The sequence below is a fragment of the Pseudorasbora parva genome, chromosome 18, assembly GCF_024679245.1.
Source record: "Pseudorasbora parva isolate DD20220531a chromosome 18, ASM2467924v1, whole genome shotgun sequence".
NCBI classification, from domain to species: domain Eukaryota; kingdom Metazoa; phylum Chordata; class Actinopteri; order Cypriniformes; family Gobionidae; genus Pseudorasbora; species Pseudorasbora parva.
In genome coordinates, this window is record NC_090189.1 from 14,146,768 (window position 1) to 14,171,288 (window position 24,521).

General features: G+C 38.4%; 2 protein-coding genes across 4 annotated transcripts in view; one reads left to right on the plus strand and one right to left on the minus strand.

Moving 5' to 3' along the window:
* stxbp1a (syntaxin binding protein 1a) overlaps positions 1-1,801 on the plus strand; it is a 51,382-nt gene extending 49,581 nt beyond the window's left edge. For both annotated transcript variants that reach the window (XM_067424739.1, XM_067424740.1), the window contains one exon: positions 123-1,801. Coding sequence is in view for 1 of the 2 variants with exons in the window: in XM_067424740.1 (XP_067280841.1) it covers positions 123-205 (83 nt within the window). In the remaining variant the exon portion in view is untranslated. The remainder of the gene's footprint in view (positions 1-122) is intronic.
* Positions 1,802-8,341: 6,540 nt separating this feature from the next.
* akna (AT-hook transcription factor) overlaps positions 8,342-24,521 on the minus strand; it is a 29,220-nt gene continuing 13,040 nt past the window's right edge. For both annotated transcript variants that reach the window (XM_067424266.1, XM_067424265.1), the window contains 18 exons: positions 24,123-24,279; positions 23,477-23,595; positions 21,633-21,692; positions 21,439-21,557; positions 20,148-20,313; positions 19,883-20,052; positions 19,562-19,729; positions 18,481-18,727; positions 18,255-18,358; positions 17,661-17,953; positions 16,951-17,092; positions 15,750-15,920; positions 13,164-13,288; positions 12,961-13,080; positions 12,780-12,872; positions 12,593-12,682; positions 12,329-12,482; positions 8,342-9,848 (listed from right to left, as the gene is read on the minus strand). In XM_067424266.1, the coding sequence (XP_067280367.1) occupies positions 9,584-9,848; positions 12,329-12,482; positions 12,593-12,682; positions 12,780-12,872; positions 12,961-13,080; positions 13,164-13,288; positions 15,750-15,920; positions 16,951-17,092; positions 17,661-17,953; positions 18,255-18,358; positions 18,481-18,727; positions 19,562-19,729; positions 19,883-20,052; positions 20,148-20,313; positions 21,439-21,557; positions 21,633-21,692; positions 23,477-23,595; positions 24,123-24,279 (2,763 nt within the window). In that variant the 3' untranslated portion in view covers positions 8,342-9,583. The remainder of the gene's footprint in view (positions 9,849-12,328; positions 12,483-12,592; positions 12,683-12,779; positions 12,873-12,960; positions 13,081-13,163; positions 13,289-15,749; positions 15,921-16,950; positions 17,093-17,660; positions 17,954-18,254; positions 18,359-18,480; positions 18,728-19,561; positions 19,730-19,882; positions 20,053-20,147; positions 20,314-21,438; positions 21,558-21,632; positions 21,693-23,476; positions 23,596-24,122; positions 24,280-24,521) is intronic.

Below are 24,521 nucleotides of genomic sequence, written 5' to 3' on the forward strand. Positions count from 1 at the left end.
TATATTGTGTGTGTGTGTATAGATAGATAGCTGAAAGCACATTTTTACAGTTAATCTTAAGTAAATTTACAAATGTATAAGTTTTTCCTCTTTGTTTCTCTCCTCGGTGCTCATCTATGCAGGTTCAACCCATGTCGTCGCCCCCACCCAGCTTCTGGACGCTCTCAAGGCTATGAACAAACCCGACGAGGAGCAGACAAGTTAAAAATCGCAAATCCCCCACCCCACGCCCCCATCGCCCAGTTACCCTTTCCCTCGCTTCATCTGTCACCCTGTAAATCTCACACGCTCCTATATAAATTGTGTATGCATCTTGCTTGAGAGAAAAAGAAAAAAAATAGATGATTGGTGACAAAGAATATTCTATAAATTTATATATATATATATATAAATATATATATATAATGTTGAAGTAAAATAATCATTGCAAGTATTCTGTTTTACAATGGATGCAAATGATTAGACTGTCAAACTGAGTTTTCTTTATTAATTGCCATTTAAAAACCTGAAAGTACCAAATGTAATATTGTATGTTATGGAACCTGCTAGAATATGGTAGATCACCTTTTGCTTTCGTTCCTTATTTAACTGTTTTTTTCCTTTTCAAATGGCTTAAAAGTTGTTGGGGGAGGGACTGGTTTTTATGCAAATAGACCAGTGAGGCAAAACAATGCATATCACTTCCTACGCTGAAGGCTAAACTGCCCCCCAGTTTAGATGCTTGGGTTTAATTGTTGTCTCATTTTAGATGTGCATGCCATGGATGCTACTATGTGGCCCTTTTGACATGTGTGAAAACACAGAAAAATAAAAACGAAAACGTGTCAAGATGTGTAAAAATGAAACATTGAGCATCTTCTGGGACTCCAGTGATGAAGAGAAAGGAGGCCAAAGGAGTAATAGATCAAAGCCTCAAGCTGTAAAAGTGAAAGAGACACTGTACATAGATGGCGAACGTCATCCCTCCTTCAGTCTCCGGGAGCATTTACTCTCCATATCCTTTTCTTTTCACGTCTCCTACTACAGAGACCTCATGGTTTAGTGTGAAGAAGGCCATTGCTTGCAGATGTTTAAGGAATTCAAAAAAAGGGCCAGTTGTATTTCAGTATTGTATCTCGTCCGATTAAGTCTCATCATTGGTTAGTAAACAATGTTTAACCGGGACATGCACTGAGTAACGTGTTGTTGTATATGCCATATGTTACTGTTTTTTCGTCTCACTGTTGACTGGTGAAAATTTCTGACTGTGAAGTAGTAAAACTTTCCTTTGCCAATGTGAAGCCACCGTGTTTGTGACGTATTAGCTGTAGCTGTAGTGTTAAACTGGGAAAAAAATAGGTAATATCTATCTTTCGTTTGACCGTCTTGTAGTTTCTTTCTGATGCAATGTTATATCTTCCACTGGTGAATGGCTTTGCAACAAAACGCAATCCCCCTTTTTTAACGTTTTGGTTTCCGTTACCTCTTTACTCTGTTCTGGCGGAAAGGTTGTATACTGCACTACGCATTTTCTGTGATGCAAACGCTTATATGGTTCTCTTTTTAATTTATTTGTAATTTTTTTAATTATTACCTTATTTTGTGTTTGCTGTTGTATAGCTGTGTCGACTGGATTGATTTCTATTACATTTATTTTTCAGAGACTATCAATAAATAAGAACGTAGTCTGTCTTAAACCTGTTGATCTTACTGGGATTCTATGTTTGCGAGTGTTGAAGCACAAACTAAAGTATACTTTATGTGTACCAATGTAGTAAGGCTGTCTAATAAATTGGCTTCCATTACAAATATGAAATCAGTACATTTTTGTGACGTGTTCCATACATGAATTCCTCTATGATCGCACCTCTGGACTATGATCATTTCAGATTTTCTTATATAAAAAACAATAACGTTGATTTATATGTATGATTTATAACTGGGTCTGGGTTCCCAAATTTTTTTAACCATAGACTATTTTCATCAAGCTGCAAATTGTACTCAAGTTCTAGCTGATTCGGACAATGAAACACTGGCTAATATAGTGTTGGATGTTTCACACCTATATATGCATAGCCTGTTGGTCCATCTTCACTGATTTTACATTCCATCGGTTCACACTTACAAATAATCTGATAGAGTAAAAGAAGTATGCGTATTTGGCGTGCTGTCCGAGGGGAGGGCTCCTCCTAGTTCGGATTTTGGCCTGAACCCAGAGTACTCCCCCGTATCTCTGGCTAGGATATAACCAGGCAAGAGTAAGGAGACAGGAAAACTGTCAAGGAACAGGTGAGTTGATCATATAGCCCTCTGTACTGATACTTGGATGGGCAATTTGAATATGTTCCTCCCAAACTTTGTTAATAAAACATCATTAACCTGTTTAATCTCTAATTTTTTCCTGCAATTTGAGTACATGCTATTTACTACTTAGACCTCCCTAACACACAAACTTTATGCCTTCTTTGATTTTATGTTGGTTAAGTAAGTGAAATATTAGGTTTTATACTCGGTCACAATAGTGACCGGTGAGAAACAGCATAGTCAGAACTCATACAATTTTTTCAATTAGACCTATTTACAGGTGTAAAACTTAAAATAACTAACACATCCAACATATAAGAATGAGATATGATTAGAATTGGCTTTAAATTATTTCTATTTTTCATGATACACAATTTAAGACAAAGATTTGGGTATGAAAATTGCAACCCATTGAAATAAATACAAAAATTTCGGTAAAACGTTCATCTTCACTGAATTAACAGGTATGGCCAAAGAGAGGGGAAGAGGTGACCAACAAACCGTGAAAAGATCTAGGCACTTACATGTAGTTATTACTCCTAAATATTTAAAACTATGAAGAGCAACTTTAAACATTGAAGCACCAATTGGTAAAATGGGAAGTTTATAAGGTATATCTCATAGATATAGACATACAGCTGGAGAGACAGACAGAAGTATAGATAGATAGACAGACAGACAGAAAGAAGTATAGATAGAAAAAGGTATAGACAGACAGAAGTACAGACTGATGGATGGATAGATAGTTTTCAGTTCAGTTTAGTCTGTAAGAGAGTTCATATGAATAACACAGACTGACATAGAGGAGACAGTCTTCATTTATCTGCAGCCTGACAACAGAATAAACCATGTATTAATATAATATCAGCATGTATAGATAACCCTTTTACGATGATGTGCGCAAACAATTTATGAGCTATTCAAAAATTAACTTAGAAAATGTTTGTCATTTTTTAGCTTTCACGTTGTCATCGTTTTAAAATGTGTGTGGTCACATGACCCAACTACCCAACAATGTTAGACCTGCCCAGAACTCATGTAGACATCTTAAATGTGTATTATAAATGAAGATTTGCTTTTTAATACCACACTAAAATATGCAAGGAAAATGTGCGGTCACAATCATGACCGGTGGGATTAAATGTGAAGGTTAAATTAGTACAGCAATAGCACATCTGTACATGAAATATTGCGAAGACAGACAGTTAAAGGTGCACTATGTAGTATTTTTGCAGTAAAATATCCAAAAGACACCAGGCCAGTGTTATATATATATTTTTCAGTTGAGTAGGCTACTTACAAAATGCCAAATGTTTCCAACTATTTGTAAATAAATTGTGAGGAAATTGCTATTTTAACCAAGGACCCGGGATGTGTCAGCATAGCGTTTGAACGAGTCGCCTGTTAATTGCGTCACATCTGCGTTACCCTCGGTTTTATTCTGCAGAAGCGCATTTCTCATAGCAGTGTGAACATGTCACAGCAGCGCCGAGCGAACGCACAGAGTAACGTCATAAAATCATTTTTAAACACACTTAAATGTTTCTAATATGATAAACAGAGCCACGTTACCTCGTACTCATGACTGGAAAAGCGGAAATAGTGCAGGCGCCCAGCGACTGTATCCCGTCCCGTCATAATAAAAGTCCCACGCGAGCCGCGTGTTTGTATAACAATCGCTCCAGCAGCCGTGCTCAGCTCCACAACACTCTGTCCTGCTCTGCTTCACACTACAGTAACTTTAATAACCGCATCCATTAACATGATTTCTGCCCGTGTCCTATTTTCCACCAGCTGTGAGATGACGACCATATGTCCCAAGATGCTCAAACTTGGCGTCAGGAAACTGCGCCTTTGTTTTGAATAGGCGACCTCTAGCAGATGGAAAGTTGCATAGTGCAGTGCACCTTTAAAAAGGGACAAATGGTTGGTGCACATCTCACTGGCTCATATGTAAGCAGGACAGCAAGTCTTTTTGGTGTATCAAGAGCGGCATCCAAGGTGATGTCGGCATACCAACATGTAGGATGGACCACATCAAACAGGAGTGACTGTCGACACAAGAGCAGCCATATCACCTTGTAACCCAAGACTGGTTTTCCACTGAAGCTAAGCAGGGCTGAGCCTGGTCAGTACCTGGATGGGAGACCAACTGGGAAAACTAGGTTGCTGCTGGTAGAGGTGTTAGTGAGGCCAGCAGGGGGTGCTCACCCTGTGGTCTGTGTGGGTCCTAACACCCCAGTATAGTGATGGGGACACTATACTGTCAAAGAGCACCGTCTTTCAGATGAGACGTTTAACCGAGGTCCCGACTCTCTGTGGTCGTTAAAAATCCCAGGATGTCCTTCGATAAAGAGTAGGGGTGTAACCCTGGCATCCTGGCCAAATTTGCCCACTGGCCTCAGTCCATCATGGCCTCCTAATAATCCCCATATCCTGATTGACTTCATCACTCGGTCTCCTCTCCACCAATCAGGTGGTGTGTGGTGAGCGTTCTGGCACAATATGGCTGCCATTGCATCAGCCAGCTGGACAGTTGCAAATGTTGGCCTGTGGGCAATGTGAAACATATTGTTCTCTGATGCGTCCACCTTCACTGTCTTTCTCACACTCATGGGAGTAACGGTGTCAAGAAGCCGCAAAGAGGCTTCACACACCCCGATGATTGCTGCCCAGAGAGATGCTTTGGGCTGCTATATCATGCCATTCCTACTGCGCTAGATGGGCGTGTCACTGACACAGACTACCGAATCATTCTGGAGGCCCATATGCACTGTGCAATGGTTTAAACATTTTACCCTGAAAGGGGTGCCGCGTATAAGCATAATAATGCACCAATACACAGAGCAAGACTTGTGACAGAATGGTTTGATGAACATGGAAGTGAAGTTAAAACATTTCCCATGGCCTGCACAGTCACCAGATTTAAATATTTTTTAAAGGTCCCGTACTTCGCGATTCCATCTTTCAAACATTAGTTAGTGTGTAATGTTGCTGTTGGAGCATAAATAATACCTATAAAATTATAAAGCTCAAAGTTCAATGCCAAGCAAAATATTTTATTTAACAGAAGTTCCCTTTCAAAGCCTACAGCAAACCGCCAGTTTGGACTACACTCCTGCACTTCCTGCTGTAATGACATCACTAGAACCGTTTGTTGACTAACCCGCCCACAAGAACACGCAAAATAGGGGGCGTGGTCTCGTTGCTCTCCCACGTGGAGAAGAACGCGCATTCAGTGCTTGCATCTCCCCGTTATGGTAAGAGGCGGGACCTTTCCGGGCAAAGTGCGCTAAGCTGCTGTCCAATCACAACACGGGAAGCGCTGGCCCAATCAGAACTCATTTCGTATTTCTGAAGGAGGGACTTTATAGAACAGATAAGTAAATTGTGAGAAAAATACTGTTTTTTTACACGCGAAACATGAACTCATGTTATATTGCACACTGTAAATATAATCAAAGCTTCGAAAACATGCGAAGAACGGGACCTTTAAACTTTGGGGTATTTTTGCAGGAGCAAGTCAAAAAACATTTTCCTCCATCAGCATCACATAGTGACCTGGCCGCTGTTCTGGATGAGGAATGATTCAAAATTCCTCTGGCCATTGTGAAGGACTTGTATCTGTCATTCTGAAAACAAATTCACTTGTTCTTACATAGACTACATACAGTCTTGTTCAAAATAATAGCAGTACAATGTGACTAACCAGAATAATCAAGGTTTTTCGTATATTTTTTTATTGCTACGTGGCAAACAAGTTACCAGTAGGTTCAGTAGATTCTCAGAAAACAAATGAGACCCAGCATTCATGATATGCACGCTCTTAAGGCTGTGCAATTGGGCAATTAGTTGAATTAGTTGAAAGGGGTGTGTTCAAAAAAATAGCAGTGTGGCATTCAATCACTGAGGTCATCAATTTTGTGAAGAAACAGGTGCGAATCAGGTGGCCCCTATTTAAGGATGAAGCCAACACTTGTTGAACATGCATTTGAAAGCTGAGGAAAATGGGTCGTTCAAGACATTGTTCAGAAGAACAGCGTACTTTGATTAAAAAGTTGATTAGAGAGGGGAAAACCTATAAAGAGGTGCAAAAAATGATAGGCTGTTCAGCTATAATGATCTCCAATGCCTTAAAATGGAGAGCAAAACCAGAGAGACGTGGAAGAAAACGGAAGACAACCATCAAAATGGATAGAAGAATAACCAGAATGGCAAAGGCTCCAGACCTCCAGGATGATCAAAGACAGTCTGGAGTTACCTGTAACAGTTAGAAGACGTCTGTGTGAAGCTAATCTATTTTCAAGAATCCCCCGCAAAGTCCCTCTGTTAAAAAAAAGGCATGTGCAGAAGAGGTTACAATTTGCCAAAGAACACATCAACTGGCCTAAAGAGAAATGGAGGAACATTTTGTGGACTGATGAGAGTAAAATTGTTCTTTTTGGGTCCAAGGGCCACAGGCAGTTTGTGAGACGACCCCCAAACTCTGAATTCAAGCCACAGTACACAGTGAAGCATGGAGGTGCAAGCATCATGATATGGGCATGTTTCTCCTACTAGGGTGTTGGGCCTATTTATCGCATACCAGGGATCATGGATCAGTTTGCATATGTTAAAATACTTGAAGAGGTCATGTTGCCCTATGCTGAAGAGGACATGCCCTTGAAACGGTTGTTTCAACAAGACAATGACCCAAAACACACTAGTAAACGGGCAAAGTCTTGGTTCCAAAACAACAAAATTAATGTTATGGAGTGGCCAGCCCAATCTCCAGACCTTAATCCAATTGAGAACTTGTGGGGTGATATCAAAAATGCTGTTTCTGAAGCAAAACCAAGAAATGTGAATGAATTGTGGAATGTTGTTAAAGAATCATGGAGTGGAATAACAGCTGAGAGGTGCCACAAGTTGGTTGACTCCATGCCACACAGATGTCAAGCAGTTTTAAAAAACTGTGGTCATACAACTAAATATTAGTTTAGTGATTCACAGGATTGCTAAATCCCAGAGAAAAAAAAAATGTTTGTACAAAATAGTTTTGAGTTTGTACAGTCAAAGGTAGACACTGCTATTTTTTTGAACACACCCCTTTCAACCAATTGCCCAATTGCACAGCCTTAAGAGCGTGCATATCATGAATGCTGGGTCTCATTTGTTTTCTGAGAATCTACTGAACCTACTGGTAACTTCTTTGCCACGTAGCAATAAAAAATATACTAAAAACCTTGATTATTCTGGTTAGTCACATTGTACTGCTATTATTTTGAACAAGACTGTATAATTAAATGGAGTAAAGGTTATGCATATTTGGCATGCTGTCCGAGGGGAGGGCTCCGAGTTTGGAATTTTGCCCGAACCCAGAGTACTCCTCCCGGTTGTAATAGGAATAGTTAGAACTAGAAATGAGAAGATGGGGTGGTGGAGGAATGCTGATAAACTGTCAACGAACAGAGGCAAGTCTGCTGTATATACAGTATACACCTCTTATCTCATTAATTGAGACTGAATGTGCTTCTATCCCTCTTAAATATATACACACACACACACACACACACACACACACACACACACACACACACACACACACACACACACACAGATCCTAATTAGGGCCCAAGCCCTGAAAGGGCGCAGAGCCCTATTGTTCTTCTAAGCTTGTTGTTGTTGTTGTTGTTGTTGTTCTTCTTCTTCTTCTATTTTTTTTGACTATTTGGGCATTTTTGGGGCGCTTACCATGCTCGAAAACTCTTGAAACTTTGCACACGCATCAGAATGCGCGGCCATCAGGGCCAGGCTGAAGATAGTACTTTTGTGTTGGTCTCCCTTTTGCTGCCAAAACAGATCTGACCCATCAAGGCATGGACTCCACTAGACTCCTGAAGGTGTGCTGTGGTATCTGTACACTACTGATACACTAGCTGTAGCTGGTTTTCAACCCCGATTTCTCTCCATACAAACGCCTGCAGCATATCAAAAGAAATGGAGGAGGAGTGAAAGGTCCAGTTCGTTACCTTGAGAAACACATGATCAAATAGCTGTAAGGAAAAAAACAGTAGCATGACATGTCAAATATAAAATCATTTATAGTAGTAAATAAAGTATAAAAGTACAGCTCTATAAATACAAAAACACAAAAAAACACTACCAGAGAGTCAATTAATTTGCTTAACTGGTTGATAAGCAGCACTAAATATGCATCCCAAAATAAGCAGCACTTAAAGAACATTTACCCAAGAAAACTATATGTAAAATAAAACAATATCTCACAACGTATTAAAACCCCAAAACTTATGCACGTAACTATTCCAATATTGGTTCCACGAAGTGAAATGCATGTTGGTCTTTTCACAGACCTCAATGCTGCTACAAATTCTTGTGGGACTCAAGGTATGCTGGATTATGTGCACTGAATTAAACTGCTGTTTCTGACTGTGGGGTAGAGACTCAAGTCACACAGGCATGTTGGAAATTCCAGGTAAACAAATACAGCACAAAAGTACTGTAATATATATAAAAACGTAATCACCCACCAAATTTTTAGAGCAGCGCTGTACTTATTTCCCCCCATTAGCAAAAAATTAAGATTTAAAAACCTGTCACTGACAGATCTGAAGAACAAAACATTAATTCACATTCATATTGAATGTGTAACTTTCATATATTTCATATATCAACTTTCACATACTGTAACTTTTCTTATTTGTTAAAACAAATATAAATCTACCACAGAATGGAATTAAAAAGCTTAATGACGTTATCTGGACTTACCAGAAAAAAAGGTATAGTACAGTGGAACCCAAAAAGCCTTTTAACCACACTTAACACTTAAGCTCTACTAATAGACATCCAAACCACAATTTATCTACATATCTTTATCTTCATCTATCCTATACATTTATTGTTTTTCCATTTAAAACCTAACAAATTTTTAGTTAAGAAAAGCTATATTTCTTGTATTTTTTTTACCTGCATACATCTTTAAGTGTGGATTAAGTTTCCAAAGATTCTGAGGTCACTGTATATACTAACCTGCTGTATTGTTTAAAATAACGTCATACAGCTATCAATATTAATCTCTAAAAGTCACCTGAGACATTTCACATTTTCCACCATTCTCTGCTGGAGCGTTGCATGTCTGAATGTCATCAGTCATGAGATAAAGAGTTGTTTTATGAATGTAAACTAATAAAAAAAAAAAATTAACATCACTTTATGCAACACATCTGAGCCGTAGAAATGTATTATTCCTCATTTTAACAAGTCACTTTAGATAAAAACGACTGCTTAACAAATGCTGGTGTCAGTTGGTGCAGGATGATGTGAGGAAGCTACTGCTGTGCATCCCTGAGGCCAGAGAGTGAGCCATGCGATGTGAGACCTCTCTCATGTTTTTAGCCGCTGTGAGGGCGCGGGTCAGAGAGCTGTTCAGAGAGAGCTGCTGATGGTCCACAGAGAGAGAGCGTCTGCGATGACTTCTGACCCCTGACCTCTCATCTCTGGCAGGACTTGCTGAGATGTTAAAGGGTTGTGAGTAGGCCTGTGTCGTCACAGGGCTGGAGAAGTAACTGTAGGAAAATGACCCAGAATGATCAGTCTGGTGTGGACAGTTACAGCAGTGGGGTTAGTTGTTACTTACAAGGAAACATAAGGTTATTTCTTGGAGTATTATATAACTATATAATATACATAACTATTCAAAAGGTTTAAAAAAAAGAGAGAAAAGAACACTTTTAGTCAGCAAGATTAAATTAATTAAAACTGACAGTATCCTATTAACTCTTGAAAAAATGGCAACTGAAAATGAGCTTTGCCATCACATAGATAAGTTCCATTTAGAAATATATTAAAATAGAAAATTATATTACACAACATTACGGTTTACTGTATTTTAAAAAAAAACATTTAATAATAATAAATTACTGCTTATTATAGTAATATAATAGTGAGCAATGTAGCTGTTAAATGTAGGTATTGGGTAGGATTAAGAGATGTAGAATATGGTCATGCAGAATAAGGCATTAATATGTGCTTTATAAGTACTAATGCTGCCTTCACGTGCTATCGGAAGTTTTCTACTTCCCACTTCAGAAGTTGTGATTACGAGCTTGTTGTGTTCAGGTGCTTTGTTGTCGGAAAGAATGGAGAACGCCAGGTTCATACTTTTGTGCGTCTTGGGAAAATGTTATTTTAACACTATAACCATTTCAGTCATTTCCCAGTCCCAGAAAATCATAGAATCACTGCCAAACATAGCAGCACAACACAAAAGCATATTGTTTATAATCATCACTCAAAATAAAGGCATAATGTATAAGGCTGCTTAAAGACTAAAATGGTAATAGTTTTCAGCCATACATGATCCTATCTTTTACCACCGCAGCTTGCTCATTCTGGAATGATGGTCAACTACTACATGAGATTTTCGATGCGTTTAAAATACACAATATGCTTCAAATGATTATTAAAGGGGGGGTGAAATGCTGTTTCATGCATACTGAGCTTTTTACACTGTTAAAGACTTGGATTCCCATCTTAAACATAGACAAAGTTTCAAAAACTAATGTTGGACGTTTGATGCAGTATTTCTGTGTTAAAAATACTCCTTCCGGTTTCCCACAAGTTTCCGCGAGTTTTTTACGAGTATAGCTCGACGAGTATGGGCCGTACGGGCTCTTCTCCCGGTAGGGTGCGCGCGCGCGTTACTAGAGCGAGAGAGGACATGCACATCCAGTCGATCCAGGCGCCGCGCTTCTCTTTATTCCTATGGGTGACGTCGAGCGACTTCAACGCTTCAGCACAGCATTCCGGGAAGGTAGCGCTGCATTTGAACCGATTTGAACGCAGAAATGACGGGAAGCTTCACAAAATCGCGGATCTCGACGGAGACTACTGTCACAGGACTTCACCAAATCATACCAAAGAAGTGTGTTTTTGACGGAGCGGTCCCAGCGATAAAGGTTCGGTCCTGCTTTGGAAGCAGCCGGTGAGTAATACTGCTTCAAATGTCTGTGCTGTTGGCTCGTCACGTGAGTAAACATCAGTAAACGAAACGATCGCGTGCTTCGTCATTCAAATGCGCTAACGGTTACTCGATTGTGTTGTTCTATGTACACTAGTCTGACGTGCAAAGAGTAAATACAGTACATACCACAGAGACGGACATCCTGCTGTTGCCGTTTCTCCTGTTCAATTTATTTCAGCCTCCGAATGATTCTGGATCATTATCTGTATTAGATGAGCTGGATAGCTATGAGTTTCTCCACGCTTGAGGACGTCACCGCTTTGCGCTCGTCATTCTTTAGCTCCGCCCACACGATACGCCTCCAGGCGCTCGTTTTTTTCCGGAAAGACTTTTTTCCAGCCCATATTTCTTTTATAAATATAATAAAACTAAAGACTTTTCGGAGATATGAAGGATGCAATACTACTCTATAGGTACTCAAGATTGACATGAGATTGACTGAAACAGTGTTTCACCCCCCCTTTAATTTATGTAAATATGTACTACTTTAACGACAAGACAATTAAATTGTTACAGAAAAAAAAAAAAAAACGAATAAAACAACAGCCACAGCAGAAAACCGGTTATGCTCCACCCATCTCAGAAACTTGGGTGTCAAAGTTATTTCCAAACTTCCCAGTGGTAAACACAACATCAGACGGCGTTCATGTCCAATTTTTACCTTGGACACTTGTATTTACGATAATTCCGATAGCACGTGAAGGCAGCATAATAAACAGTCAATATCCTAGTAATATGCATGCTAGTAAACAATTAGTTAATAGTGAGAATTGGATTCTTAACTAAAGTGTTACCCAAATTATATTATAAACCACAATTTGGGTGAAGAGTCAATTAAAAGGTATAAAATTATTTGGATAATTCTATGCTTCAAATTTCCACAACGATCTCATACCAGTTTTAGTCAAGCTTGCAAAACTTATCCATTGAAAGGAAGTTAAGATTGTTCAATAACGGTGTTCTCATACATTTTTCTAGAGTCTGATTCATTGTCCAGGCAGCAGCAGAGGAAGAAGTACTCACACAGTTGAAGGATAGATGGGCACATATGGGATAACCGGAACACCTCCCTGAAGTGTGGGGGGAGGAGCCACTGATGCATTCATTCCTCCTCTGTCCTTCAGTAAGGATCGCATTGGCTCACTCCTTCTGGGGGTGGAGACTGGCTCCTGATTGGCTAAATAACCACACATAAACAGTCAACATGATCTACAAGTCATCTTAGGTTAATGTATCAACAAACATATTGAAGATGAACTGTATAAAATGAGTTATGAAGTGATAAACCTGGTTGAGAGGCTCTTAATGCACCACACAATGGGCAGTGGCTACAGGAAGGTTGCGTGAGACGTGGAGAGCTTCTGCTTCTGGTTGGACCTTTAATTAATAGTGTAAAGGACATGAGGATAGTTCATGAATTGGTAATCTCAGTAAGTTTCAGAGCCCATTAACACACTGGATAGAGGGTGCTTACGTGTCGAGGCACTAGTGCGATCTGATATGCAGTGTAGACAGGTAGGTTCTGATCCTCGGCTCGGTTCCACTTCATCACTATTATCAGATCTGCCTGTTGATGTTAAAATGACCACACAATTGTTCTTGATTACCATTATCCAAAACTGGTCATCTATATTAAGTTATAACACAGATTTTACCTGTACTGTCCTCTTTGTTACATTCAAAACCTCTGGTTAGTCTTCTTCCTCTCCTTGTCATCGGGACATGTCTTAATGTTGATGGTCTTGGCTCAGACAGGACATGCTCAGAATCAGTTGCTGTTGCAGAGTTAATAAGGACCATGGTGTAAATGTAATAATACTTACATAGCTACAATAATACAATACGTAGCTAAACATACTCAGATCAGTTTCAGGCCGATGTCGAGGTAAAGACGCTGATCTCTGCCTCAGGGTGAGTCTTGGTGAGTTTCCTTTCTCTTTTTCTCCATTCCTCATTCTCTCTGTCGGTCTTCTCCTCTCTGACCTAATAAGAAAGGAGCATAGTCAAATGCTTTTGAAGTTATAACACATCCGAAAATTACCTACAAGTTTCAGGCAACATACAGTGGGTACGGAAAGTATTGAGACCCCCTTAAATTTTTCACTCTATTATATAACAGCCATTTGCTAAAATCATTTAAGTTATTTTTCACATGGTCCTAAGTATTCAGACCCTTTGCTGTGACACTCATATATTTAACTCAGGCGCTGTCAATTTCTTCGGATCATCCTTCAGATGGTTCTACACCTTCATTTGAGTCCAGCTGTGTTTAATTATACTGATTGGACTTGATTAGGAAAGCCACACACCAGTCTATATAAGATCTTACCGCTCACAGTGCATGACAGAGCAAATGAGAATCATGAGGTCAAAGGAACTGCCTGAAGAGCTCAGAGACAGAATAGCACAGATCTGGGCATGGTTACAAAACAATTTCTGCTGCACTTAAGGTTGCTAAGAGCCCAGTGGCCTCCCTAATCCCTAAATGGAAGACGTTTGGGACGACCAGAACCCTTCCTAGACCTGGCCGTCCAGGCAAACTGAGCTAACGGGGGAGAAGAGCCTTGGTGAGAGAGGTAAAGAAAAACCCAAAGATCACTGTGGTTGAGCTCCAGAGATGCAGTCGGTAGATGGAAGAAAGTTGTAGAAAGTCAACCATCACTGCAGCCCTCCACCAGTTGGGGCTTTATGGCAGAGTGGCCCGATGGAAGCCTCACCTCAGAGCAAGACACATGAAAGTTAGCTAAAAAAAAACACCTGAAGGACTCCAAGATGGTGAGAAATAAGATTCTCTGGTCTGATGAGACCAAGATAGAACTTTTTGGCCTTAATTCTAAGCAGTATATGTGGAGAAAAATATCACCTGTCCAATACAGTCCCAACAATGAAGCATGGTGGTGGCAGCATCATGCTGTGGGGGTGTTTTTCAGCTGCAGGGACAAGACGACTGGTTGCAATCGAGGGAAAGATGAATGCAGTCAAGTACAGGAATATCCTGGACGAAAACTTTCTCCAGAGTGCTTAAGACCTCAGACTGGGCCAAAGGTTCACCTTCCAACAAGACAATGACCCTAAGCACACAGCTAAAATAATGAAGGAGTGGCTTCACAACAACTCCGTGACTGTTCTTGAATGGCCCAGCCAGAGCCCTGGGGCCGGGTTCTTCGTACCTCGCTTAATACATCCGAGGTGATTTGACAGATCCCAGATCTTTTAATCGTGATAACTGATCTCTGGCTAATTTGGTTCTACAAACAAATTTGCGGATTGGATTAAAATATCTGGCTTAATTTATCTGAGATCACTGCTCATGCCTGTGTTCCCTGAAGAGGGCAGAGGCATCGACACTCAAAACCACGATCAGCAATGCAGCGATTGGCTGCAAGACAACGTAATAACATCATACAATTAAAAAAGCCACCTGGCAAAAAAACATGTCAAAGAAAAAAAGAAGAAAAAACACGAATTTCTGGACCTTTATAAGGAAACAGACAAACGACCAAACCAACATAAAAGTTAGATAAATGAAATGTGCACTGTTTTGATTAATATGATTCCCAATAATTTATATTCACGATTTTATAATATTTGTACACTTTGCATTTTTATTTCAATGTTGTAATTTCATTTTAATTCAATTTGAAGTAGATTTGTTATGTGACAGTAATAATTCAAGTTTCTTAACAGTCAAGATCAAATTATTTGCATCTCTTGAGCTGCAACATTAAAATATTATTTTCAAATAAACGTTTATATTTATTATTATTTGAAAGTATTATTGCCCCTGGTTCAGTAATGAAGTCTTGTAATAAAGTAGCAGTGGCTGGGACAGATTTTAAATATCACCTCAAGATATATCTAATCCTGTTTATATGAAATAAGCCTGCTCCTGAACAGGTTTAAGCTTATGGACCTGTTGCTATGACAGCAAGTCCAGGATGAGCTTCGAAGAACCAAACAATCCGAGATCAAGCCAAATCGTCAACAATCAAATCCATTTGACTGAGTCAGCGACGTACGAAGAACGGGCCCCTGATCTCTGGAGAGACCTAAAAATGGCTGTCCACCAACGTTTACATCCAACCTGACAGAACTAGAGAGGATCTGCAAGGAGGAATGGAAGAGGATCCCCAAATCCAGATGTGAAAAACTTGTTGCATCATTCCCAAAAAGATGGCTGTATTAAATCAAAAGGGTGCTTCTACTAAATACTGAATACTTAGGACCATGTGATATTTACATTTTTCTTTTTTAATAAATCAGCAAAAACGTCAACAATTCTGTGTTTTTCTGTCAATATGGGGTGATGTTTGTATATTAATGATGAAAAAAATGAACTTAAATGATTTTAGCAAATGGTTGCAATATAACAAAGAGCGAAAAATGTAAAGGGGTCTGAATACTTTCCGTACCCACTGTATATAATATTCATTAGTCTAATTACCTTAAATGAATCCACTGCGGCGTTGTGGTCTGTGGGTTTATGTGATCTCTGGTGTCTACAGTGGCAGAAGAGGGTGCTCTAACAGGACTAGAAGGTTTGGGGAGTCTCAGATTTCCCTCTAGTCTCTCCTTTAGTCGGTTCACTTCTTGCTGTAGAGATTCAAGAGCCTCTCTGAAATACAAACACAACACATACAAGGCTGTTTTTGTAGTTTGAAGAGGGAAAAAAACTATTAGTCTCTATCCGGAGTTTCAATTTCAAATAATTCAGTGTCAAATATATGCTGCTTTGAACTTCGTGTCCATCAAAAAAAAACATGGTTAAAATGGTTAAAAACACAAAAATATTAAGCAGCACAACTGTTTCCAACATTGATAACAATAATAATAAAGGTTTACTGAGAGGCAAATCAACATAGAATGATTTCTGAAAGATCATGCGACACTGAAGATAATATATTTTAAATATAAATGTAAATGTATAAACCATAAATGTAACTTTGAATTGTGATTTTAAAGTATTTTTATCAAGAGAAATACCAACCCCAAACTTTGGAGAGTATATTGAGTGTAAAAGACCACAGATGTCCCACAAACAATTTGAAGTTATAGTAGCAAGCCAAGTGTCCTCTTCAAAATTCATGTTGGGTCAGATGACGTCAAGTGGCCATTATTAGCTCTAGTGTGGACCAGATTTTATACCAACTGTTAAACATCACAATTTGCCTTATGTTTGGATGAAACTGTTCATACTAGCTCTAAAGATATTTGGAGTCTGTTAGAGTTCAGATCGACAGAGGGTTTAGAAATAAACACTACAGTGAGAACTCAAAAGTGGTGGGTGAGTGTGTAGGTGAATATTTTAACCATCAAAAACACATACACAGGGTTACTGTTTTCTTAATAGCTAATGATGATTAATGCTGGTCTCTTAATTGTGGAGCAGAATGCATACCAGCACTATCTTCACCTAGTCTATGAGAGACAAACTTCTGCTGAATCAAAGAAAGAAAAGAATGAAAATGAAATCTAATTATCCAGATGGAACTGCTGTGAAGTGAAAAATGATTTTATAGAGACCACTTAATACCACTGGAGTTTTTCCCAGAACACCCTTACAGTAGAGCCCTGGCTCAAAAGAGCAGCCATAAATCTTTGCTTGTTTTTGCAGCAGTGGCCATGTCAGCCTTTAGGAAACTTACTGATGATTTGTTAGCTGAAAGGAACTTTGGGCTTTGAGGTGGTCGCCGTGGTGATAAGGCGCATAGAAGGAGGAGCTTCTGTGAGATGAGAGCTGCAGATTGGCTGGTTGTGGGCATTGGCTATCCTGTGCTTTTTCCTCCCCTGATAAGAAATTGAGAGAAAAAAGAGGATGCAGAGAAAGAAAAATTATGAAATAAGAAATCTGGGGCCAAACTGACGTGACGTGACAAACATGATGTATTCAAATATCAGCAATATTCATATATACATCTAATATAAAGGTTTTTGTTTATATAATATATTTGTATATGTGTGTGTATATATATTTTTTTTTAATTTTATTTCACTGCCCTAATATATACAGCTCTGAAAAAAATTAAGAGACCACTTAACATTGAGAAATCAATGTTAAGTGGTCTCTTAATTTTTTCAGAGCTGTATATATAATGGTTGAATATTATACCAAGTTAATGTTAAATGAAATACTATTATTAATTTACATTAAATGTAAAACTTCAAATGTTCAAATATCTTAGTATATGTAGAAATTAACAATAATCGTACAATCTACATAAACGCTGTAAAAGCGTAATCTTTAGTGTTATCATTTATTATGAGAGAACCTCAAGACAACCATATGAAATCAAATGTTTTTTTTTAACATGCTTTTTGTATGAAATGTCAATCTTATTCTAATGGTGACACCCACCATGATCACTCCCATGATCTGATTGGCTGGTCAGACTGTCTGGCCAGTGTGGGATGGTTCTATTATGCCAATGAAGGAGGGAGATTGATGGAGAAAGGCTGGAAGAAGAACACCTTTCCTCCCCTCCTCTCCTCCTAACAGGACCTGTGCTTCCTCCAGATGTGGTAAGGTGTCCTCCTGGGGTATTTGGAGAGGGTTGTGAGTGAGAGGTGGAGACAGGAAAATGCTGCCCAGAAGAAGGAGCAGACTCTGGTCTTTCAGTGTTCTTCATGTGCAGCCCAGACAACGTGGAACTGGAGAAGATATTTAAAAAATATAAAGATGTATAAATTCCCTAGGATAGCAAAAACATTTAACTAGAATTTAAATAAAATGTTAGTGTTTTGACAGACTCAGCCCATTTTATGATCAATCAGGTGGAAATAAGAAAATAAGAAGTAGAAAAGTAAAAGCACACCTTTCCTCATGACTGTAGCACAAACAGAGCAGGAAGATTCCCTAACCATAAGTATGAGGATGTTATAGACATGCTTTTTTTTACTAAGCCCCACTAACACATCACCAACTAGTGTACACACTAAAACTGCTTTATACCTCACCACTGCCCTCTTTTGTAGAGGACTGTGTACTGCAGGAGTGAGCTGACTGCTCTCAGAGCCCAAAAAGCCACTGTCTGTCTCTGGAGAAATTACCCCATCCTGCAGTGTAAGAAATACATGTAAGAGCTCTATTAAAATAATTATTATTCAAGCACATAAAAAAGAATCCTTCAATTATAATATATAGTGTTATTCATCACAAATAAAGTATAGTCACTAACCAGAAGGGGCGCTCTGACAGTCTTGGCCTTTGCTTTCAAGCCTATATTTTTGGGCTCTGTAGTCTCTGCCAGGCTGGACAGGCTACTACTTTCAGTTCTCCTACTTCCTGGCATTTTCTTTTCTCTGCCCGGTTGCCCTGGCAACACTGAGGAGTGGCAAAGAGCCTCTGGGTGAGTTTCCATAGAGTCACACACCTGTGACCTAACAGATGGGCTGGAGAGAGGGACACAATCTGCTGCTGGCTGCCTAAAGTAAGAGAGAATGGAGAGGTGAATGAGAACGCAAACAGCCAGGCATTGATAATGGTTACCCTCAATTATCTTTCAAAATCTGATAACAACATACAGTTGATGTTTAGACCACAAACACACAAGTATTCATAAGTAATATAACATAAGTAATATTACACGTGTCATTTATCTTTATTTATATAACTGCAATAGAATTAACTGATAGAATGGCAGGGTTTCTTAAAATGGTGGGGTTTATCAGCCAAGATATACTCTAATTGGTCAGATACAATGGTTTCTAATCCATGATACACCAGTCAATTTTCTCAAATTGGTTAGCATGGCCCAATCACATTGATGTCTGGATAATGAAATAAAATAATGTAACATTCATTACTGCCTAAAGTTGCTGACCCCATAGAGCTTCTGAACACTGTTTTGATTTCCAGTACAAATATATAATCATTCTTAAATCAAGATACTTTTACTTGAAAAGCAAAAATTTACAGGCCCCGACGAGTGTTGATGGACAATGGCGTATTAGCATAGACCCGACTCAGAAAGCCCTCAAAGTCTGCCATGTGTCTTCTGTTGTTTTATTCAGATTAACAGCATATATAGCAGTAACTACACTTAGTGTGCATCCTCTATTTTTAATCCACCAGTAGCCATTTTTTTTAATTTTTCCTCTCAAGTAAATTTACTTTGATTTAAGAGAATATAGATATTTGTTCTGGAAAATAAATTACAGAGTAAGAAAAAATTGATTATTGAAAATATATTTTTTTTCAGTGAATCTGTTATGTTGATACTGTACTGTAATATTATGTGAAATAGGTTCAGGACTCACTGTTGAGCAGATTTTGTCGTCTCCCTCTCATTTATAGTCCCGTGTCGTTGTCTGACCATTAAGCTTTTTTTTCCAGAAGGAACACAGTGCCCAAAATCCAGCAGGTCATGGCTCTTTAAAGTCACAGCTTGGTCCAGCATCCCTGGGAGCTCTTTAAAACTCTGATAGCTGGATAATAAGAAAATGAGAGCTAGTGTCTGACATGTAAAGCTGTTTTTATATATATGTATATATATATATATATATATATATATATATATATATATATATATATATATATATATATATATATATGAAGTATGAAGGTCAAAAGCCACCCACCAGTCCATGAGGTTACTGAAGTCTTTCTCCACATGCTGGTGTTTGCAATAGAGTGGACAAAGAACAAATGGAAGAATCTCCTCTTCTTCTCTGTCTGTATCACTTTCTCCGCTAACTGAACTGACCTCTACACCAACAAAATCCTCGGGATGGACAGCTGACAGTGGGCTCTGAGGGGTAAAAAAAATTGAGAAAATCAGTCATTTTTATGTGTGAGATCATATGGTCAGAGGTTAGTGAGGTGTCGAGGTTAAGTTTGAGGCACCTCAGGTAGAGGTTCAGTCTCCAACATGGAAACAGAGAGCACATCTGAAGGATGGAGCGGGGTTAAAGTGGACTCAGAAATGGGTTGGTTCTGTTCTTCTTGCTCCAGCCACTCCTTCATCTCATCCAATTTCATCCCTGATCTGAAGATCTGACCTTCTAAGTCCCTGTGTCACACACAAACACACAGTGTGCATATTCTGTGCATACTATAAGTGGCACAGGAAGTAAGCAGAACAGCTTTGTCAATGACATTTATCTTTGTACAAATAGATTTTTTAGACAACATTTTTTTGAAGGCACTTATGCCCCTTTTTACAACATTGAATATGTTTCAGATGTCCCCAGTGTTTCTGTGAAGTTTCAGATTTTAAAATTCCTAACATTTAACATATCATTTTGAAAATGCCAATTTTGGATATGAGAAAAATTTGCTGTTTTGTGTTTGTCTCCTTTAAATGCAAAAGAGCTGCTGCTCCCTGCCCCAGAAGGCGGATCCTTCACAGCTCGTGAACACGCAAATGAAAACTAACACGATACATCTGTTTGGTTTTGATGATCATCTCTATCGCGAACACGCTCATGTGACATTGCATTTTCACGTGAAAATAGTTGGTTGTTTGTGCACGTATGCAGGAAGTACAGAAATCCTGTGTGTATATTAGATCTGTTTACTAAAGTGAAAGCAGTGTAATATACAGTAGCTGTATATGCTGTTAATATGAAACAAGTAATAGAAGAAAAACAAACTCATTCACCTGCTCTTGACTGAATACCTTTAGTAGCTTTAATAAGAACACATTTTTTACTTGAATGCTGCTGTTAAATACTCTGACGAGGAGATAAACATGCTGGACTTTGTACAGCTCTTTGAGGGCGGGTCTATGCTAATACAGCATTGTCCATCAACAGTTGTGGGCAGGGCCTGTAAAATGTGACATCACTTTGCTAGGAATCTGCAAACGGCTTGTTCTGTTACAGTGCTTATTATTTATGGGGATAAAAAAAAGAATGGGTGGATTTTAACCATTATAGGGCGGTTTTGCACACACACTGCCAACACACATTTTTGTTCCAACACCATGTAAAAGTGAATTTTGCATAATAAGTGCACTGTTTTGAAAGAAGTATTGTTTGCTCACCAGGGCTGCATTAATTTAAAAATCAATTAAAACAGTAATATTGTGAAATATTAATGCAATCATTTCTTTAATAAAAAACAAATACATACAAATATTTTTTATTTATTTAATGGTAGTGTATACACATGCAAATAAATAAATATATGCTACCTGTCTGGGTCAAAGGTGACATCCCTGCCTTGTTGCTGCTGCAGGATCTGATACTGGGCTCGTGCATCTAGGTAAGCCCTCTCAAGAGACTCTTGTCCCTGTGCCAGTGTGGAGAGACCCTGTATAGGATTCAGACTGTGACAATCTGATTTCATGTCTTCAATTTTTTTTTTTTTAAACAAGTACCATTATACCTTTATTTGTTCACAGGGCTTGAGTTTTCCATTCTTTAGAAGTGCCTCAAAAGCATCAACCTGAACAAGAAAAATAAAAAATAAAAAAACAAAACAGTCCATGAAATACCAAGATGTATTTATGTACACTCCTGAACAAAATCTTAAGACCAGGGGATGCATTGCAAGTTTTACACATTTCGCACTTGTGGATCATAATCGGGTTGTAAGTGCTGCTTCAAAATGCCAAAAGAAGAAACAGGAGCAAGAGACAAAAAATAGAGAGTAGGCAATTTATTGAAAACTGCATTTAAACAGGCCGTTCATCAGCTGATCAAAAGTTTAAGACCATAGCCCAAAAATAAATGCACAACAGTACTAAAAATGTCAAAAAAGGACTCAGTAGTGAGTAGCCCCACCGTTCTTGTTGATCACTTCAAAAACTCGTTTCGGCATGCTTGAACTCGTTTCGGCATGCATTACCGCACCGACGGGGGCCCTCAGTCAAGACGGATGCCCGCTGTAACAGATCCACATAGCCAGTTGCCGTTTGACGCCCCTGCACAACCTGAAGCTCCATTTTCCCATTGAAGGAAAAAGCACCCCAGATCATGATGGAGCCTCCTCCACTGTGCCGCTTAGAAAACATCTCCGGTGGGATCTCCTTGTCATGCCAGTAACGTTGGAAGCCATCAGGACCGTCCAGGTTAAATTTTTTCTCGTCAGAGAATAAAACTTTCTTCCACTTTTCAATGTCCCATGTTTGGTGCTCCCTTGCAAATTCTAAATTGGCAAGTTTGTGTCGTGGGAGGAGACGTGACCTTTGAAGACGTTTTTTGTTCTTGAAGCCCTTCTCTAGATGACATCTTATGGTTATTGGGCTGCAGTCAGCATCAGTAAGGGCCTTAATTTGGGTTGAGGATCGACCTGTGTCTTCACGGACAACCCATCTGATCCTGCGGCTCAGTGCAGGTGAAATCTTTTTGGGTCTACCACTTGACTTTTTTGTTCCATAACTCTCAGGATTTTTTAAGAAATGTAAAATGACTGTCTTACTGCGTCCAATCTCAGCAGCGATGGCGCGTTGCGAAAGGCCTTGCTTGTGCAGCTCAACAATCCTACCACGCTCAAAGAGAGAAAGCCTTTTTGCCTTTGCCATCAGGAGATCTTGACAGTATGACTGCTTGAAGAACAATGACACGAAAGCCATATTTTTGTGCAGATTTGACCTTTTTATGGCTATGGTCTTAAACTTTTGATCAGCTGATGAACGGCCTGTTTCAGTTTAAATGCAGTTTTCAATAAATTGCCTACTCTCTATTTTTTTGTCTCTTGCTCCTGTTTCTTCTTTTGGCATTTTGAAGCAGCACTTACAACCCAATTATGATCCACTAGTGCGAAATGCGTAAAACTTGCAATGCATCCCCTGGTCTTAAGATTTTGTTCAGGAGTGTATTTAAGTAAGATACTATTCTGAATTATTTTTCTTGTGTTTGACAGAAAATGGGTCCAAATAGGTTTATATATATATATATATATATATATATATATATATATATATATATATATATATATATATATACATATATATATATATATATATATATATATATATATATACATATACATATATGTATATATATATATATATATATATATATATATATATATATATATATATACATATATATATATATATATATATATATACATATATATATATATATATATATATATATATATATATATATATATATATATATATATATATATATATATATATATATATATATATATATATATATATATTTGGACCCATTTTCTGTCAAACATATATATATATATATATAATAAAAAGGAGTTACCTGTAGCTGAAATCTATGAGTCTGTTTGATCAGAGTCTCTGTTACATGGTCTGCTGTGAGAGATCCAGAGCTGGTGGAGGTCACAGAGGAAGGGCAAGTTACGTTTTTTCTAGAGTTGTCTGCAATGTGAACAAATCAATGTTGGGATTATTGAACAAATGTATTCAGTTAGACTGTAAAACAAATTTAGAAGAGTCCATAGCAAGAAAAAAAACACTCTAGAGAGTAGAATTTTGCTAAATATATCCACTCATATTCGGTGTTGTCCTTATTTAATGTATGTTTGTTAAAGTCACAGTTTAAATATTTATATTTCAACAACAAAATATAGTAGAAACATAACTATATCATTAAAAGGTTTATATAAAAACTGCCTTAATTTGTGAAAGACTGAAATAAGTTTTTGAGAATTTTTTTGTAAATAAATTTGATGAATACATTTGTTTTTTAATTAATACAAAAAAATTGTGGATAAATTATTACTTTAATTTTGGTTTTGGTAAAAAAAAAATCAGTGCATCACTAGAAAAAAAGAATCACCCAAAAACAAAAATTAAAAAGAACTATGACAGATTGTGATTAGTGTGATTTTTATGTATGCTATGCAAGCACACAGTTTCAAAGTGGTATTTTCAGTGTGGCGTACCGGAGCCATTCTTCTGCTGGGTCAGGTTAGCAGATCCTGCGCTGAATTCTGCCCTCTGTGCTTGAGGAAAACTGAGGGTTATGACCTTTGATCCTTCCTGAATAACACTTGACAGGATAGCTGTACTGGACTTTGGGGGTTCAGAACGGAGAACCACCTGAAAAAAACCCCCACATATAAGACAACAATCAGGAGTTAAGTAAAGGCCTAGCCTAGAAATCTAGACACACCCTAGTGGCAGCAAATCTAATCTGCCGCGAGTATCGTCTAGCAACTCTTAATACAGTTCTGAGCTGTAAAAACCGAGGGAGTCTGAAAGACAACCGTTTATCCCGCCCCTCAGATTGAGCCCTGTCAATGGTGAGTTTCCAGACCAAACATCTTGATGTGGGTCTGGCT